Source organism: Lepisosteus oculatus, chromosome 26 (assembly GCF_040954835.1).
Source record: "Lepisosteus oculatus isolate fLepOcu1 chromosome 26, fLepOcu1.hap2, whole genome shotgun sequence".
Classification (NCBI taxonomy): Eukaryota; Metazoa; Chordata; class Actinopteri; order Semionotiformes; family Lepisosteidae; genus Lepisosteus; species Lepisosteus oculatus.
In genome coordinates, this window is record NC_090721.1 from 2,747,684 (window position 1) to 2,766,943 (window position 19,260).

The 19,260-nt window shown below is 40.3% G+C and overlaps 2 protein-coding genes across 3 annotated transcripts; both read left to right on the forward strand.

Moving 5' to 3' along the window:
- The first annotated feature begins 1,201 nt into the window (after positions 1–1,201).
- ruvbl2 (RuvB-like AAA ATPase 2) lies at positions 1,202–9,633 on the forward strand. Of its 2 annotated transcripts, none has more exons than XM_006640828.3 (15): positions 1,202–1,307; positions 2,830–2,884; positions 3,835–3,890; positions 4,272–4,413; positions 4,629–4,758; positions 5,029–5,095; positions 5,408–5,514; positions 5,704–5,797; positions 5,919–6,042; positions 6,160–6,254; positions 6,742–6,860; positions 7,493–7,612; positions 7,899–8,028; positions 9,022–9,136; positions 9,438–9,633. In XM_006640828.3, exons 1-15 carry the CDS (start codon positions 1,296–1,298, stop codon positions 9,461–9,463), a joined length of 1,392 nt encoding a protein of 463 aa, XP_006640891.1. In that variant the 5' UTR covers positions 1,202–1,295; the 3' UTR covers positions 9,464–9,633. The 2 variants fall into 2 exon arrangements, with proteins under 2 accessions (XP_006640891.1, XP_015223160.1); XM_015367674.2 differs by having other exon boundaries at positions 9,441–9,633.
- Positions 9,634–11,269: 1,636 nt separating this feature from the next.
- Positions 11,270–18,487, forward strand: LOC102685892 (taste receptor type 1 member 1-like). Its single transcript, XM_015367308.2, has 6 exons — positions 11,270–11,306; positions 12,610–12,893; positions 13,528–14,277; positions 14,916–15,125; positions 16,110–16,230; positions 16,776–18,487. Exons 1-6 carry the CDS (start codon positions 11,270–11,272, stop codon positions 17,708–17,710), a joined length of 2,337 nt encoding a protein of 778 aa, XP_015222794.2. The 3' UTR covers positions 17,711–18,487.
- Positions 18,488–19,260: the final 773 nt, after the last annotated feature.

Genomic DNA, 19,260 nt, shown 5'->3' on the forward strand with positions numbered 1-19,260 from the left:
TGTCAGTGACACCAGCTTCTCGATTTCTGCCATAGTTAGCTGGAACACGGCACAAAAATCACACATTTGTGATGCCCGAAAGTTTTGTAGAATCGCGGATTATTCAAGGAGACGGGCAATCTAAAAAATCTCAGCAATAATAAAAAAAAACAACTTTTTGTGAACGTACATAAGCTTTAACTTTAGTATTCACATTTCAGAAAAATGTTGCATTTCCTTTTTTTCCCATCAGTACATATACATCTCCCCGTGAGTTGGAACAAAAGCAAAATACAAAACTCTAAATGCATTCAAACACCCCAAATCAAAGGAGTTTTTTTTATGTTGGTTTTACTACAGATAAATTCTCAACTTTTAACTACGTTTCTTTTGAAGGGGCAATATCCAGCTGTATTAATTATTAACCTTATTAACAACTATTTGTGTTCAATGGCAGTGTACGAATACGGTTTGAAAGTGCATCCTTACTGCTACAGATGTGAAAAATCAGAACCTACTTTATTGTCCACATATAATGGAGTTCCCAAAACATCCAGTGGTTTTTACGAAAATATACAATCAATGTAATATTAATAACAATACAATACATAAACAAAACATAAGTACAAAACCATAAGAGTAGAGAGTGAATATTAAGATTAATATAAGTCTAAACTGCATGCATATATACGCTCTGAAGGGGCTCATACATTAGGGTTTAAAAGAGTGAAGGCACTCGGAATTAATAACTTCTTTTAAATGTTTTTTGTAACCTTTGATACTCTGAAACGCCGTCCGGAAGATATATTGTTTTAAATTGGCAGTGTAGTGGATGTGAGGCATAATTTGTTACTAAAATAATAATAAATGCTTTCCTTTGAACGCTTCTAGTATAGATATGGTTGAGCAGGTTCTGTGTCTGAACACTAATGTTGCTGCCTGTGTTTATTATACTTGAGAGCTTGGCGCTACACCTTACATCGGATTCCTACACCAAGTGGGGATCTTAAAAGAGGGCGCTCTGTCTGTACCAGACTTGAGTAGGTGAGCTTTGGGATGTGTTTGCGTCCAGAGACTGCTAATATTTGTTAAGATAAATAAATCTGTAATCATTAATTTCTTAATCACATGTATATAACTATATATTTCGGACTCATTCTATTTTTCTTCACTTGATTTTTTAAAACTTCTTCAGACAAGAGGATCCACACGTTCACACAGTTATTCAACCGGAACACTTACTCAACTCCGTTGTTGTTTCCACATCGGGAGGATTTGAGAGGCGCGACCAGACGAACGGCCGCATTTTCGAAAAGATGGCAGCGCAGGTGAGTAACATGCTTATAAAAAGAGAAGCTTACAAGTGTCCGTTGCCTTTTGAGTTAAAAAAAGTGTCTCTAGAAAGGAGTAGATTTAAAGCCATCGTACTATTATGAGTTGCTTTTTCAAAATATGGCTTTTATTAAGTTCAACCCAGAGATGAGGATGAGTTGAATCTACCCGCGAGAGCATGTAAATCGCCGCCTAACCAACAGCCCACTAGAAAACAGTATAAATACGATACTTGTTAAGCTCGTACGTGTCTACTCATAACGTACCGTATATCAGAGTGGATGATTAGGTTTTCAATTATTTGTTGGCCACACTGGAATGAGCAATTCGGCCATATTGATTGTTGCCGGTGTAATTTCATCCCGAGTGGTTACAGAATAGTGGCGGCAATGTTTCTGCGTTTATACTTTTCTGTAGACCGAGGTCAGTTGTTATTTCGTTAAAATACTGTTCTGTACTCCAAGGTTTAGCTGATTTGGGGAGAGTGTAGCCGCATGTTAGTTTAATACAACAGTACAATATTCTTTTAACATGTAAACTTGATAATCACGTGTTTCTACCAAAAATGTGGCAAAAGCGCTCCAAAATATAACCGCCTAGTTAGATATATTAGTATTTATTTTGACACAAAAATAAAACAATCTCTATGGTTGTATTTGAACCCTACGTTTTACTTTTGACGTTCCCCAGAGTAGCTCCCATAGCAACGTCCAGGAAAGCCAAATCACTATGGCAACAGTGCAGGCTTCAGTTTGGACTCTCGGCCTTGTTTACTGTTAGACTCGTCATTTATATTATAGGTTACTGTTTATGCTGTCTTAATGGGATTAAGTCAAAGCAGATCAAATGACAATTCTGTTTTTTTCTTACATAAATGTTTAGAATGAGTTCTAGTCTTCCTAGGTTGTAAGTGAAAAGCAAGTACTCCTGTCTTTAGTGTTAGTGGTCATGTTGTAGAGCTTCTAACTTGATCACAATTCAAGGTGCAGACTGCCAAATGACATGCAGAGAACTTTGCAAAAGCCAAAGGTTTTTTTACTGTCATTTTAAGTTTTATAATGGACAATACATAATGTAGGTGTCTGAGCAATAAAGAAAACAATGTGTATGTGTATGGGCGTGTTCAGTTATGTGTCTATTTTAAAATTGCATTATATTATATGTTTTTGTTTGGGATGTTTTTCCTCTTTTTTTAAGTACCGGAGGATAATTAGCTACTATTAATATTCAGAGATGTGTTATTCTTCTTCACTTATTTATATTAAATCCAGGCCCTTATAAAGCAAAACAAAGTGGCTGGGCACTGTGCATTTCCTTCTTAAGCAGGACAATTTTCTTTGGCATATTGTAAAAACATCTTGAAAGAACCAGACATCTAAAGAAGTAGCTCCCATTGAGGTTCAGAGATATGTTAGATATCAAGCCACTTTTTTCACGTATACAGAGAACAACTAACTTTCAGCAGAAGGACTGATTTGCATAAATGTATGAGTTAGTAATACTCTGTTATTCTTGTAGATGGCGACAACAAAGGTTCCTGAGGTGCGTGACATCACCAGGATTGAGAGAATTGGTAAGTCTTTAGAAGTTTTCGATGAATAATTGAGCTAGAGTATGAAGGTGTATGTAAAATGTCACAAACCATGAGAAAGTAAGCAGCTGGCCCCATAGTTAAAACACAGTTGGCGGGTGATGTTAAAGAGCAGTGGTGCACAGTTCTGATCCTGGGAGAACACTTTGTGTGCTAGTGTTCATTCCAGTACAGCTCTCCAGTAGTGCTCATTGATGACTTAATGGAGCCGCTTACTTTTTAAAAACTTTTAACATGTTTCTTTGGTCAGTCCTGTGTTTCAGAAATATACCCTGTATATTTTGCCATCGGCCTACAGAGCTTTAAGCACCCTCTCCTAAACTTACTTTCCATTAGTTATGACTAAACAGTTCTTACGTGTTGAACAATTGATGAACAGATACGCCCATTGTAAGCCTTTTTTCCTCATGCAGAGGTCCTATTGGTCACATGTAAGCCAAATCATCTGAATTACAATGTCAATCCCATTTGACCTTTTACAAGTTATTAAAGACAGATTTATTAATATACCACAGACTGAGATCAATTAGCCTTTGCTTAGGAGCACAACTTTAGGATAAACCAGAATATTCAAAGCTCCTTCAGGACTAGGGTTAGGAACCACTGCTGTAAAGTACTGATATTCACTCCTGGTCATGCAAGGCTACAGATTGGGATGATTTTCATCCCAATCTGGACTATTTGATTTGAATCATTTATTTATATAATTAGTCTGTATTAACACTGGTTCCCAGTCTTTTTGTTTTTACTCATTGAGGATTGTGAGTTATCTTTAAAACCTGGTGTACTGTGCCCCCCCAGGAACTGGAGTCAATAGTGCTCCTGTAGAGTTATTTGCAACTGTGCAGTGATTGCAGTCCTTATATCCAACTTGTGCTGCATAAATACCTTTAGAGTGATAAGAGGACCAATGGTATGGTCATTTTCCCTAGGGGCGCACTCTCATATCCGAGGACTGGGGTTGGATGATGCTTTGGAGCCTCGACAGGTAAGTTGTATCATAGCATGTGGGATTTAGAAACTGAAGCATGTGCTTTGGAATGAAGCAAGTGAGCACTGTAAAGCACAGATATTGAGTGGTTATTCTAATGATACTGGTAAAAAACTGTTTAATTCTTTTGGCATCTTGCGGAATTCTCTTAGCAAAACACATCTTTTCTTCATTTTCTGCCCAAGTTAATTTTCTTTTAGTGCTGTTGTCACACTGCAACATAAACCGTGTTATAATAACCCATTTAATCTCATAATAATCTGGTATAGGTTTTAATCTGTCACCCATATGTAAAAAAATAAATTCAATCTATAATGTACTTTTTCATTTTTGGTGGAATCCATGCTGTTAGTAATTCCAGATTGAAATGTGTCTTAGGTGTCTCAGGGAATGGTTGGTCAGTTAGCATCCCGTCGAGCCGCAGGCTTGATTCTTGAGATGATTAAAGAGGGACACATCGCAGGGCGAGCTGTTCTCATCGCAGGACAGCCTGGGACTGGCAAAACAGCCATTGCCATGGGTATGCTTTCTGTGTTCTGTTTCTAAGTTTCTGAAGTTAGGAAATTATAGTGGTAAATCTCACCGGCTGTATAAAACACTTTGGCAAGTTTAACTACTGCATGTAACTTTAAAACAGAGCACTTTATACGGAGGGAGTTGTAACTCCTTTGTCTGTACCAAATTGTATAAATCTTCAGTGTGCTCGCATTAATGAGTTACCCTCTGTCTCTTTAGGTATTGCTCAGTCTCTTGGTCCAGACACTCCTTTCACTGCACTTGCTGGGAGTGAGATCTACTCTCTAGAAATGAGCAAAACTGAGGCACTGAGCCAGGCCTTCCGAAAAGCCATCGGAGTTAGGATCAAGTGAGTGTGAGCATGCGGATGGGTGCTGAGGCCCTCAAGAGCTTTGGTCATGGTGGCAAATGAAAGACATGAAATTTTAAAGACAATCCAGATAGCTCCTCTTTAGTCGCTATAATTTGTATTTAGATTAGGCTTGTCCAGTATGTCTTTGTTTTATGGCTTTAAGGCTTTTTGTTAGATTGGAATAAAGACAACCGTACCCATTTTGAAAATGACCAGTCAGAATTATCAGGGGTTTAATTTCTGGGCAACTATCTTTTCATCTTGCAGGGAGGAGACCGAGATCATCGAGGGAGAGGTTGTTGAAATTCAAATTGATCGGCCAGCAACTGGAACTGTGAGTGCAGTGATTAAAATTAGTGATGCTCTATCAATGTGCATCCTACATGTTGACATGAATGTGTCTGTTGTGTTGTATGTGATTGAAGGTATGGTGCGTTTAAATTTTTGTTTTCAGGCTTAATCTGAAGACATAAATACAAAACAATACACAACCTATATTTCCAATTTAGAGATGCTTTTTTATTGCAGGTAATGCATTGAGTTTTAAAAAAAAGTGCTTGGTGTTGATTTAGAAATAGAAGAATGTAGTGGTAGTAAGTCGTGTTCTGTCTGTTTATATTCATTTTTATATGCTTTTTTCTCTCAGGGATCCAAGGTGGGGAAATTGACCCTGAAAACAACAGAGATGGAGACTATTTATGATCTGGGAAGCAAAATGATTGAGAGTTTGAGCAAAGAACGCGTGCAGGCAGGGTAAGACTTGCTGATTTAGATCTTTATATGATGTAGGTTGGTAATCTTGCTCTCATTACATTGTTGTGGACCTCAGCCTTGCTCATTATTCATTGTGATTATGCTGATCGCGGTTCAATCAGTTCACAAAGACAAGGGATCCCATTGTTATATTGATTGGAATAACCATGGTGCTCGTTGTTTCTTCAGGGATGTCATCACAATTGATAAAGCCACAGGGAAGATCAACAAACTGGGACGTTCCTTCACTAGAGCCAGAGACTATGATGCTATGGGAGCACAGGTACACTTATTGTCTTTTATCTACCGTGTCCTTTTGCTATTAGTCTTCAAATGGTACGTCCCTGGTCTTTATGTGACTGCGTTTCAAGCACAGGTTTAGCCGAGTCTCTTGTTTGTTGCAGACTCAGTTTGTCCAGTGTCCTGAAGGAGAGTTACAGAAGCGCAAGGAAGTTGTCCACACTGTCTCCCTACACGAAATTGATGTCATCAACAGTCGAACCCAGGGCTTCCTGGCTCTCTTCTCAGGTCTGCCCTTAACATCATTTTTAGTCTGTACTGCATTTTTCCATTTGGTTGGATGAAATCCAGTTTCGAGGCTGTCGTGACTGATTTGCAGTGATATGTGTTCTCGGTGGTTGACAGGTGACACAGGAGAGATTAAGTCGGAAGTCCGAGAGCAGATCAACGCTAAAGTGTCTGAGTGGAGGGAGGAGGGGAAAGCAGAGATCATTCCTGGGGTCAGACATTTTTGTTTTATATGCACTGCATGTTTTTGTGAGTTTATGTTGGTTTCTAGTAGATATAACTCTTATTATCTGCCAATAAATATAAAAGAAGTACTTAATATCAGGCCTGACTGACATGCAACACCTTTAAGGTCCTAGCAGATGCCTTGTAAGATGAATTGTCCTCTCCTTTGGCCTTCACATACTATTGATGAGTTTCTGTGACCTCCAGTGAAAAACATAACCACACCACTACCATTGTTTCCTTATATATTTAATATTAACTGGAATGTTAAGAGGAAAAAGTTAAAACTTTTTACATTTTTATTTTTATTAAGGTAACTTTCAATTGCCTTTTCTTATATTTTTGTACATTTTAAAGTCACAGTGGTCAAAAGGTACTGAAATGCAAATTAAGTTAATGAAGTGTATCTACTTGCCTAAATCAAGTTTTTGGCAATGAAAAGAGGATTTATGGTGAATATGTAATGACCTGCAGGTGCTCTTCATTGATGAGGTGCACATGCTGGACATGGAGTGTTTCTCCTTCCTGAACCGAGCTCTGGAGAGTGACCTCTCGCCCGTCCTCATCATGGCAACCAACCGAGGCATCACCAGGTATGAGATAACTGCTCTTGGCAAACATGTTCTGTGGTGAAGACCTGAGGGTGATTGTACTAGTAAAGGAAATGGAGATTAAAAATTAAAAAAGTAAGAGCAATTATGATCAAGTTGCAGGTTGTAGAACACAAGACCTGAGGAGTAGCACTAGATGACCAGACATACAACAAATAAGATCACTGGAAAGCTAAGATGAACGCAATTCCATGGGAGAAAGCTCTCGCTTCAAGCCACATGGGCAAACTTTCCGGGCAAACCTTTTCTTATAGTCCCAGGATTTTCCATATTTACACTGTTCATATACATGGGGAAACAGTTCCCTATATACATAATTTCTCTATATGTTGTGACTTCCTGGTCACTCACCCTGATGTATATTGGGCACCACCTGTATCGTTAGTCCCTGGAAACTGGAGAACACTGCAGCTCCTTGCAATATCCTGCAGGGGCTCTCTAGTATTACAGTCTAAGGATTAAAAGACTTGGACCTGCATAGACTGTTGGTTCCAGGGCCTGTTGGGGGTTTGGCCCCTTGTAAGCAGTTGTACGGTACATATTTTTGTTTCTGATGGGGGAGGATATTTCATCCCCTTTTGCCATTTGTTGAGCAATGTCTTTATTTTTTTTAGAATTCGTGGGACAAACTACCAGAGCCCACATGGGATCCCACTAGATTTGCTGGATCGCTTGCTGATCATCGCTACTTCCCCCTACACTGAAAAGGAGACGCGCCAGATCCTCAAAATCCGGTAAGACTGACTATTAACAAACCAGATGATTCCGTGTAAAAAGAGATTTTTCATGGTATTTCAGGAATGTACAATTTTTTTAAAATGAGGATGTTAGAGGTTTATTGTGTCCTGGTTTTAACTACAGTTTGTTCATCTAGAAGAAATCTAGAATAAGTCGGAACAAGTCCTAACACAGTACATAAAATATTTTAGCTGTTACATCATTACCATAGCTCATAATGCCTTGTGCGTTGGATTGTACACCTTAGGGTCTTCGCTTTTCCTCCTGTCTGTTGTGCATCAGGTGTGAAGAGGAGGACGTTGAGCTCAGCGAAGAGGCCCATACTGTTCTCACCCGGATCGGCCTGGAGACCTCCCTGCGCTACGCCATCCAGCTCATCAGCACTGCGGGGCTCGTGTGCCGCAAGCGCAGGGTCTGTAAACCCGCTTTCGAGTTTCTCTTGTGCAAAATTGCTGAAATCTCTTTAACTCTGTGACTGTCTTCTTCCTCCTTATGTTCTGGTATGTTTATGTATAGCTTTTGTATCCTAAAAAACCAGGAGGTCCATCTTTGTATTTTTGTTTCATAGTAGATGGCTTAGTGAGTTTTGGTACAGATGCTAATGGTGCTGTGAGGTAGGGCTTCCTGACACTACTCCCTAGGACTCCCTGACTTGCTGGTCTACGTCTCAGCTGAGCGCTGTTATATAGTTGACACCTTATTTGACCTAATGGCCTTATGCAACAGAAAGCATTTAAAATGTTGGAGGTTACAATTTGAACTGTTGTTACTTAAGACCTTCCGCATTTGAATAGGTTAAAGTGGTTCTTGCCAGCTCATTTGCAACTGTTTAGTTCAATTATATGAAGTGTTTGGAACCAAAACCGGCAGGGGCGTTGGTCCCAGGACTAGGGTTGGGAATCTGTCTAAGTGAACATGTCCTCATGGACGGCAACTGTACCCAACAGAGGATGCTGCTTTGGGAGGTGTGCTGGTGGTCTTTTACAGAAGGCCTAATTGATGAACACTGGTGATGTAAATCACAGAGCACTAACAATATCTTTGCTCAGTGGAATGTTTCCTCTACTCTGTATTTCTGTGTGCACTGCTTTCATAGTTCCAGCTATCCAGTTACTGTCACTGTGCAGTTCATTGAATAACTGTTAATACAGAAAAATGAGAATATATTTCGAAACCCAGAGACTCAAAAAGAGAAAGGTTTCTCTTGATAAATCCATTGTGTTCCTTCACAGTTATGCTGTCACAAATCTGTCAATCCTTCAATTTTAAACCCTGAAGAAACCTTAAAATTTCACCCCTAAGCATCAAGGAAGAGGGTGTTTTGACAAATGCTCTTGAATACAGACAGCTTTCCTGAGGGTGTTGCTCTGTTTTAAAGCATCATGTATTATCTGTTTGTTTCCAGGGCACAGAAGTGCAGGTTGAGGATATTAAACGCGTGTACTCTCTCTTTCTTGACGAGTCTCGTTCCTCTCAGTACATGAAGGAATACCAGGACTCTTTTCTTTTCAACGAGACAAGTAAGTTTAAAGAATATCAGTGATAATGGGGACATGTGGAAAGGATTATTATTACAGAAACATGACACGTCTATGAAAAACATGATGCGACAGTGTTTTGCACCACAGTTAAAATACACTTCTGCCTCACTTTAAATTTAAGATGGAATTTATTTTAGAAAAAGAGAAGTTGAGAAACACGGTTTGCATTTTAGTATGGAAAAATTGTAACAGTACCCCTCTATGGTACAGAGTTTTGTTTTTCAAACTTGAAACTGAACATGTATTGATATTGATCTTATTGCTCTTTCTTATTTTTCAGAAGGATCTCAAATGGACACCTCCTAATGAAGTGGACTAAATGTATATATATTTTTTACCAAGCTTGCAGGAACTGAAACGTTTGCTTTTGACACCATATTGCATTTTAATTTTATTTGAAAATAAATCCCTTTCCATGTTCAAAACTGATTGTCGAGAGGTCAGATTAGAGGAAAATAAAGAGTACTGCATGTGTCTTTTCTGCACTCTTTTGTGCCAAAAATGAAAGTGTGATACTCTGTTACACAAGAAGAGTTGTATGTACCTTTTGCTTTTTCTCACAGTTAATGTGGCATTCCAGTGCTCTTTGTCTTGATTGGTTTGGAAGCATCTCCAAGCACATAATCTGAGCAAGAATCAGCAGCAGCGGAGATGGCACATACAGACAACAAAAATAGCTATATGGTTGATGGGGATGGTATGAGAACATCCAAAATAAAAGCAGGGAAATGGCATCCTTCACAGATATTGTTGGTGATCTGGTGTTAAGACTGATTTAAGCACTGACCAGGTGCACGTTAGCCTTTACGTGCTAGAGAGAAAAAAGGCAAGGGCAGAGTGATATTAACACCTGGGGAATTTCACAAACATGAAGTTTGTCATTGAACCCCCAGGTGACCTTATGTACCTTGTCCAGCTCAAGGAATTTTTACATGACTTCTGTCTGTGATGTCTGCTACTTTTCGAGCACGCTTTTTGTTTTTTGAGCACTTTACAGCTCTAATTTTTTGTTTCCATTGACCCTTTTGTTAGGGGGAAAAAAGCCTCTCGCGTCTCTGTACATCTTTCTGTAGTTGTGCATGTTCGTGTCTGTCTTCGCTAGACTATGAGACGATGATACTAGGGGAGACTGTAAAGGAACATATTCTTCAGTCTCCCCGAATCTGCACTGCTCTGTTCCTCAGCCTGTTTCATTTTCCATGAGCTGCCTCTCATTTTCAGCCTGTACACTCCCTCTGCTCAGTGTTCACCTCCTTTTCCAGCCCTGTGACCTTGGCACACATCTTTTTCAGCTCACTCTGTGACGTCTTTGCAAAGATTGTACATTTAAGTATCCGTGAGCGTTGGGGGAAAAAAAGACTGATACTGTAAAATCATATCCTAAACAATGGTTTACAGATCAATCTGCTCATTTCTGTACTGCCCACTGTATCCAAAAGACGTGAAGTAATTCTACACCAGAGCAAAATTCAGAAAGACTGACAACTCAAAACTCATCATTTCTTTCCTGAATTTATGTAGCCCTGCTGTTAAGTCTTAAAAAGATCAGATGATTGCAGTAGAGCCTCACAGTGGTCAAAAAAGGAACTGGACCGTATTTTGCATTTTTGTTTATTTTTTTTTGCATTTGGGCATTTTGCATTTTTGTAAAGTAAACATTTGACTTTAATGAACACCTGTGCTGCAGATTTGACTGTATCAAGATAATGATCTACATTGGATTGTGTTTGGTTTGGTTTCATTACCAGTCTGAGGGCTATCCAAGCACGGAACCCTGCGAGAAATCAAATGCTGTGGTTGGAACAAACCAGGATGTGTGGAAAGCTGCATATATCCTGGTTCAAACAAACCAGGCTGTAGGGAAATCTGTGCCATGATATGTGCAACCAAGAGGAAGGGCTTGCAGCTTGAACTGAACGTGCTGAGAAGAAAAATAGGGAGGACGCCAAATTGTCACAACAATGAAAGGCTTTGTGATCCTATTCAACATCTTGCCTTTGTCTTTTCTCAAGGCAAATGGTGGGAATGTTTGTGGGTTGTCTGACTTCAGGTTACATGGTGATTATATTTTGGGAGGACTGTTTAAAGTTCATGTTGATCGTAAATTCAACCATGTACACAGCAAGCCAGAAGCAGTACAGTGCAGAGAGTAAGTATGGCATGCATTGTTTTAACAGTATATGTGGTTATGCAGTTTTAAAGTATGCATTTAGGTAATTATCCAGTTGCATACAAGTGCATATATAAATGTGAAATTGTTTTTGTTCAAATTAAACCATCCCTGTGTTATTACAGCCACAAATCATAACAATAGATCTGCAAATATTGGGTCTCATTTTTGGATTTCTTTTTATAAAGTAATAATTTAATGTATTCAAATTAACAAGATGTTTTGAACAGTGCAATCAGTTCCTGTGTTTCATTCAGTTTACGGATGGAAGCAGCAGAGCAGATAGATGCTGGCTTGTTCTGCATAGTCCTAATGACAATCACAACCAAAGAGACTTAAATAGTGCCTGTAAATCACTCATAGCTTCTTGATGTCACTTTTTCCAATACTTTATCATTTAATACACTCCACATCTACACAATGATCAAGACTCTAAAGCTAATTCTTTAAATAATTCAAAATCGGTTCAGTTATACAATTAATTTGTACTAAAGGCCAGTACAATCACTTTCAATGGGTCTTGTTTCCCACACGTGTTTTATAATCAATAAACCAAAGAAAAAGTATGACACCCTTCCACTGTCTTACTTTAAAGAACATCCTCAGGTGCACTATAAAACATGTTGGTTTGAAAGTTTTCATCTCTTCTGTTCTATAGTGGTTTGACTATTGAGTTCATATCTCTTGTGGGAACTTTTGTGCATTTATTCCAAGCTATGTCATTGTTGCTTGGATTGATTTGAAGAGTTAAACCACCACAAGGGGGGGCTTCAGTGTTAAGGAAAGCTGTTGGAAACTCTTCAACAGAAGACCAGGAGAGTTGTGCAGTTCTCGCCTTTATTGAGTTCAGTACACACAGCAACACAGCACTGGGACTGTGCTGCAGAGCAGGCAAGCTGCTAAAGGTTTTCCAACTCTTTTTATACTGTACAGCCTCATGTAGTATGTGACAGAGGTTGGCTTGTTGATCCTTTCTTCTCTCAGCATCCTTTTAGGTGCTTATCCAGTTGCATACAAGTTAGATGTACTGTAAGATGCAAACAATGTATGTTCGTTTGGCAAAGTCAGTTCTTAACTCACTTCGACACATCTTAAGGCTTTTTTGGGAACTGGTACAGGAGATACATTGCCAGATAAGCATATGCAGTAACATTCTTCAGTGCACATAAGCATTAATGCTATAACCTTGAACCTATGCTGATGTTTGTTTCCCACTCCGGAGTCTGCTGAAATCGTGTCTAAATGGTTTTTCCACCTCTCAGATTCGATTTTTCAGCCTCAGGCTATCAGGAGCTCCAGGTGATGAGGTTCGCTGTGGAGGAAATCAATAATTCCACCAGCCTCCTTCCCAACATTTCCCTGGGCTATGAGATCTATGATTATTGTTCCGATTTCCTGAATTTCATGGTTGCCTTTGATTTCCTTTCCACAAACTTCACTGGATCCCTGTATGTCACTAAGTACTTCAAGGACTATCAGCCCAAAGTGACAGCCTTGATTGGCCCTTTTGGAAGCACTGAAAACATTATACTCTCACCTGTGTTCATGGCCTACCTCCTTCCTGTGGTAAGTACTTTTTTGTATCTTGTTTTGGTGACATGTAGCAATAAAACTGCTTAGGAATTGAATCTCTTGCGGGTATAATCAACTGTAGTTTCTTGTGCACATTGCTCTGATGAAGCAGAAGTGCTTATTGGCAGTTCCCACCCTCAAGAGTCCTTCAGGTTTTACTGTCTCTTTTCAATTAGTAACTGATTATGACCTAGAAATCCTGGTGATTTAACTTCCTTTCCACATAACTAGTTCAGTCATTCAGGTCCGAAGTAGAAGAAAACCAGAAAACTTATCCTTATTATTCCATATTATTGTAGCTTCACTCAGACTGACCTATGGTGTGAAATACCATAATCTGATCTTGACTTTCTTACTTGTACAGTAAGAACCTGCAGCTCAATCAAATGGATCGAACTGCTGTACAGTTGTTTAACTGGGTTGATTAGTTATTTGAATACTAGGTCGGATTTAAATTAAATGAAATTTAACAAATTTAAAGATTAGCAATATTTTAATAATTCTTTAAAACAAAGTTTTTTTACTGGGTTGATCAGCATACTTTTTCCCTGCATTTTAATCATCCTAGAATTGTATTTAAATAGGGAGTAGGCAAGTGACCCATCCAGGTTTTTGTTTCTACATTCAGATAAGTCACGGAGCGTCAAGCATTTTGCTAAGTGACAAACAGCGTTATCCCTCCTTCCTCCGCACCATTCCCAGCGACAGGAATCAAGTGCGGGCCATCCTGCAGATCCTGCACCGCTTCGGGTGGCGATGGATCGCGCTCATCGGCGGCAACGACGACTACAGCCGCAACGGGCTCCAAGCTCTGAAGGAGGAGATGAGCCCCTATGACATCTGTGTGGCTTACGAGTCCACCATCCCCACAGAAGGCCCCGCTATGGGCAGCTTGTTTTCCAACATCACCATCCTCAAGATCAACGTGGTCATAGTCTTTGCTTCTAAGGTGTCCGCTGTCCCGTTTATCAAAGCAGCAATCTCAAACAAGATCTCGGACAAAGTGTGGATAGCAAGCGAGACGTGGTCCTTGAACCAGCAGCTGCTTCAGGACACACAGATCCATACTATTGGCACCGTGATAGGGATAACTATCAAGGTGGTGGCTCTGCCTGGGTTGAGAGAGTTTGTCCACAGCACCATGACGCGGGGCTGGAACGGCACATGTGTCAACTCACCACACAAAGGAACCTGGGAAACATGTAACCAGGTGTGCCCAGAGTGTTCTAGCACAGATCCCCAGAGCATTGCCGATGAAGACCCCATGTACAGCTTTAGCATTTACTCTGCTGTGTACGCTGTTGCTCATTCCTTGCACCAGTTCCTGGGATGTGATGCCGAAGGCTGTCGGAAATCTGGGACAATTATCCCCTACCAGGTACCAGTTTTTTTATATAATAATGTTTGGATTTTCTAAAAAGAAGAATACAATTCCTGGTTGGAAGGAAAAGGAGGTAGCAGTCCTGGCATGTTGAAGATGTCATACTGTACAATACTGTATAAACCTTCACTGGATTTTATATCACACTTCTCTTTTCACGCTGTGAAACCCAGCCTGCAAACAGCCAGCCTTGTGAATGTGTGATTGCTTATCTAAAGTCACTGTATTTCCATCCAGTGTCAGGGTATAAGGGAGTCAAGGATTTCCCAGTGATAGATAACTTGTATTCTTCTTCCTAGGAATTCTTGATTGTGTTTTAAAGGCAAAGCATGGATTTGAATCTGTGTAACGCACAAGAAGGATTCTAAACAGTGAATAAGCTTACTCAAAGTTAGTTAGTGCATACATGGGGTACAAACTTGTAAACTAAAGGTTCAATTATTAATTTACTTATACTGTCTAATTGATTTCCAGCGTATGTTCTGCTTCTTTAATACTGCAGGATGGTTATGTCTATTGTTCACTGAGAAACAGGTTGGCTTGAACGAACTGTAACATTAAATAAAGTGTACTGTAAAACAATGTTTTGTGGTTGAAGAAAGACAGCCTTTTCACCTTTTTATCTTTGAATGCAGCTTCTTCAAACACTGAAAAATGTGAATTTCACACTCAACAATCGTACTGTCTCGTTTGACAAAAATGGAGACCCAGCTCCCAATTATGGGATAGTGGTTTGGGACAAGACATTGCCTTTGTATCACAGGGAGATTGGTTCCTATGTCTCAGATCCATCGATCGCTTTCCATTTGGATGAAGAGCTTATTCGCTGGCATAGCAATGGAACGGTAGGAATGTGAACTTCAATGTGTTAGCAGTTTCAACAGAATTAAAAGCATTGGTGATATTACATATTACAATCGAGGAAATAAGTGGATATTTTCCTAGCTAAATCCTAAATCTAAAATTGCTGCACTGCAAATGATGTCTCTACTGAATATGACTCTTGTTGATTGTCATTTAATCTTAAATAGAATCCAACATAGAGTGAGTTAATTTTTTTTCTGTTGTATTTAAATGCTGAGCAATATTTTGGTTCTTGGTGCCTTGCAAATTAAAACATTGGGTTAGTCTGGGTGGCAGAGTGTGTCGGGTGTAGGACCAGGATTACTTGGACAGGGGATTTTTAATTCTCTGCTCACAGGAAGTGATGCTGCTTCCCAGGCAGCAGATTGGTCATAATGTCAGTAAGAGACTTGCTACTCCTCCAAGAAGCTCTAACTCTCCTGTAAAGCACTGTGGAGCTTGTAGTACATTGTAAAATAAGTGGGGGTAATTATTGGTTAGACTAGTTTGTCTGCCCTCTCTCATTCCATCTGGACAGCACAGGACTCACTGTTATGAGAGCTCACTTGCAAAGAAACAACTGATGATTCAAATTTGGGTGATAAAATGAAAAATACAAAAAGGTTTTCAAAAAAGGGCTGAATGAGTTGTCCCTGGTGTGCAGCCTAAAACAAAGGCAGTACACTAGTATCTGCTCTCTTTTATTCTTCTCTTCCAAAATCACAGTATTCACTATATCTCACAGTGCAGATACAGCTCTCTCGCACAGAGCCCTGGTGCATGATCTCTGCCTTCTCTGGGCTACCTCACACAGCTGCTGACAAGAGGCAGGGCTTCTAAATATGGAGCAATTCACCTGGTAGCATATCACCACAGCATAGCAAGCTCCTGGTGGGCAGTGTCCTGTTGTGATGGCCTCTCACAGTCCAGTTTTTACCTTGGAGGAAAGCTTCTGAGTGCCCTTGGAATGCCCTGTTTTCCTGCAGGTTCCCACAGCCCTGTGCTCCTTGGAATGCAAGGAGGGTCACAGGAGGAAAGTTAGTGGAGTTCATACGTGCTGTTTTGACTGTGAGATCTGCCCCAATGGAACCTATGTCAACAAGACAGGTACGTCAGGCCTGCTAGATGTTTACCAGTAAGGGCTTCCAAAAGGTTTGTGTGACTCTAAGCCAGACGTTCTGACTCAAGCTGGTGCCAAGACAGCCTCTCCTTTATCCTCTCTGTCAGCTGTAATTTTCATTGCCAAGGGAGGAACTTCCTTCATGAGCATGCCTTGCTAAGGGGTGTCAGGGTCTGGAATCTTCAAAAACATCCTACCATTTCCTGATTATGTTTTGTTGTAGTCATGTAGTGTCTTGGGGCAATTTGTTCAGTGCCGAAACAGACAAATAAACCTGTTTTCCCAGCAATTCGCGGATTAACGGAAGTATTGCGATTTGGCCTGAAAAAGTGTGCCTTGGATCTTTGTCAGTTAAGAAGTTCCACACCTCTGTGAAGTTCTTAAGGGGCACTTTAACACACAATTTAAGTCTGCTGACAGCTGTATGAACACACTGAGTTTGTCTATGATGTCCATGCAAGCAGAAAGTACTTACATATCTTCTCCTTGCATGCTTTTCTTTGAGTTTCCAGATTTTTTTCTCACTTCACAGACGATCCCTATACCTGCCAGAGTTGTGAAGACGATGAGTGGTCTGACTATGGAAGTACCCACTGTAAGAAAAGGACCCTGGAATATCTCCATTACAATGAAGGCATATCCATCGGAATTCTGCTGTTGGCGGGGCTGATATTCCTTCTGTCAGGAGCCATAGCCATCGTCTTCGCCCGTCACCACGACACCCCTGTCGTCAAGTCCGCGGGGGGCAAGATGTGCTTCTTCATGCTGAGCTGCCTGAGCGTGTGCAGCCTGAGCATTTTCTGCTATTTCGGGTGGCCCCAGCGGGAGAAGTGCACCCTGAGGAACCCCGTCTTCGTTGTGTTTTACACCGCCTGCATCTCCTGCCTCGCCGTGCGCTCGTTCCAGATCGTCTGCATCTTCAAGATGGCCGCCAAGCTCCCCAAGGCCTACGACTTCTGGGTCAAGAACCACGGGCAGTGGCTTGTCGTGGCCACCGCCATCGTCCTCCAGATCCTCTTGTGTGGCGTCTGGATCGGCAGCCAGGGTCCCCGGCCCTTCAATAACTCTGCCCTCTTCAAAGACCAGATCATCTTCGACTGCAACATGGGCAATCTTTACACCTTCGTTACAGTGATCGCGTTTGTGGCCGCCCTCAGTGTGTTGTGCTTCATGTTTTCCTACATGGGAACTGACCTGCCCAAGAATTACAACGAGGCCAAGTGCATAACATTCAGCCTGCTGATCTTTTTCTTCTCTTGGATCCTCTACTTAACAGCCTACATGGTCTACCAGGGGAAGTACATTGCTGCGATTAACGCGTTCTCTGTGCTGGCCAGCCTGTACGGAATTCTCTTGGGTTACTTTACTCCCAAGTGCTACATTATCCTTTTCAAACCAGAGCACAACACGCCTGCCCATTTCCAAAACTGCATTCAGAGCTACACCAAGAAAATTAGTAGCGAGTGAAGAGTCAGACAACAATGTGAGTCAGATAACAACAAAAGATAAAACACACATAGATGCATTGTTTTTTTCCCCCAAAAAACATTTTGAATAATCTTATTTTTGCCTGTTGTTGTTAGGTAGGTCATTTTATTCACGCTACACACAATGTCTAAAGCTTATCCTGTTTTCTAGGCATTGGAAAGCATATGCCTCCCCTCAGGGAGGGAGTTCTAGTACATTACAATGCCTGTTCCCAGCAATTGTGTTCACATTTACACAGCTGGACGGACTGCAGCAACTAGCTACCTTGCTCAAAGCACATTACCAATATTTGCAGGAAAGACTTGAACCCAAAACCCAGCAGTTATGAGTCTAGAGACTTACTCACTAAGCTATGCTGCCCACTTGTTTTTGCAAAATGGGCTGAAATGTGTTTTATGTTGTAATTTACTAATTATTCTTGCACATGAGGAAACACTTCTTTTTGCATGTTTGTAATTTACATCCAATCGTGGCTTTCTGTGCACTGTGATCAACAACTTGAATCAGAAAGTGTAGCTATAGAAAATCTAATCACTCATCTCTCACTGCTGTTCTCTGTTTCTAGTCGTTTGAGACTGATCACTTTATTGTCAGGGATTTACATGAAAACTATAATGTGGTAGCTGAGGCAGCATGATTTGAAATTGATTTGTCAAACTGTATCATTCTTATTGTTTGATGATTGCTATTGATTAACATGAGTGATATTACATTGATTTTATTAAAAAAAGAACAAACGGGGATAATAAAGAATATGATGACTACACTTAATCTGTCCTTTCCTTCTGAGAAAGCCACTTAATCCTTAGCAACCCAGAGCCTATGGTGAGAGACTGGAACACACATTGGTCAGGATGTTCATCACTGGTCACACACACATGCAAGCTCACAGGGATGATTAAGAGAGATCAATTAAACCTGCATGTGTTTGAAATGCGGTAGGAAACCAGAACACATAGAAGTTGCCCACTCTAAAAATAAGCCCAGGACCCTGCTGTGCTGGCTGCCATTGATCTAGTGGCAATATTAATTGCATAGTTCAGTTTTAGACTTCTGCGTACCACCTCATCAAGTCTAGAACTAGTGTTTCTAATATGAAATAAAGCCATGGACTAGGCTGACAAGATGTCTACCTACTGTACTTGCCCTCTTAGTAAGTACAGGAACAACTCTTTTTCCAGTTAACTGTGGTACTGGTGAGAAAGAGAACTGTAATTGTTTCTCAGCCTTTGAAAACATCATTTTGTTAATCTTGTTCTGTCATATTTCTTTGCAGAATACAACACTGTCAAAATACAACTTGTCCATTAGGGTTTGCAAAATAATTGCAATATACAAATGAAATAGGGTAAAAAATGTTAATTGTTGAAACAGTTTTTCTATATTCCCATTTGATTGATTTTCTTCTTTAAACCCAATTAAAATCCTTCATGAAATTCACGACGCAAAATTATATTAACTGCAAAGATGCAAAAAGAGTCTGCAGCTATTGTTTTTTGAGCAGGTTATGTCAGGAGAGGTCACTATTC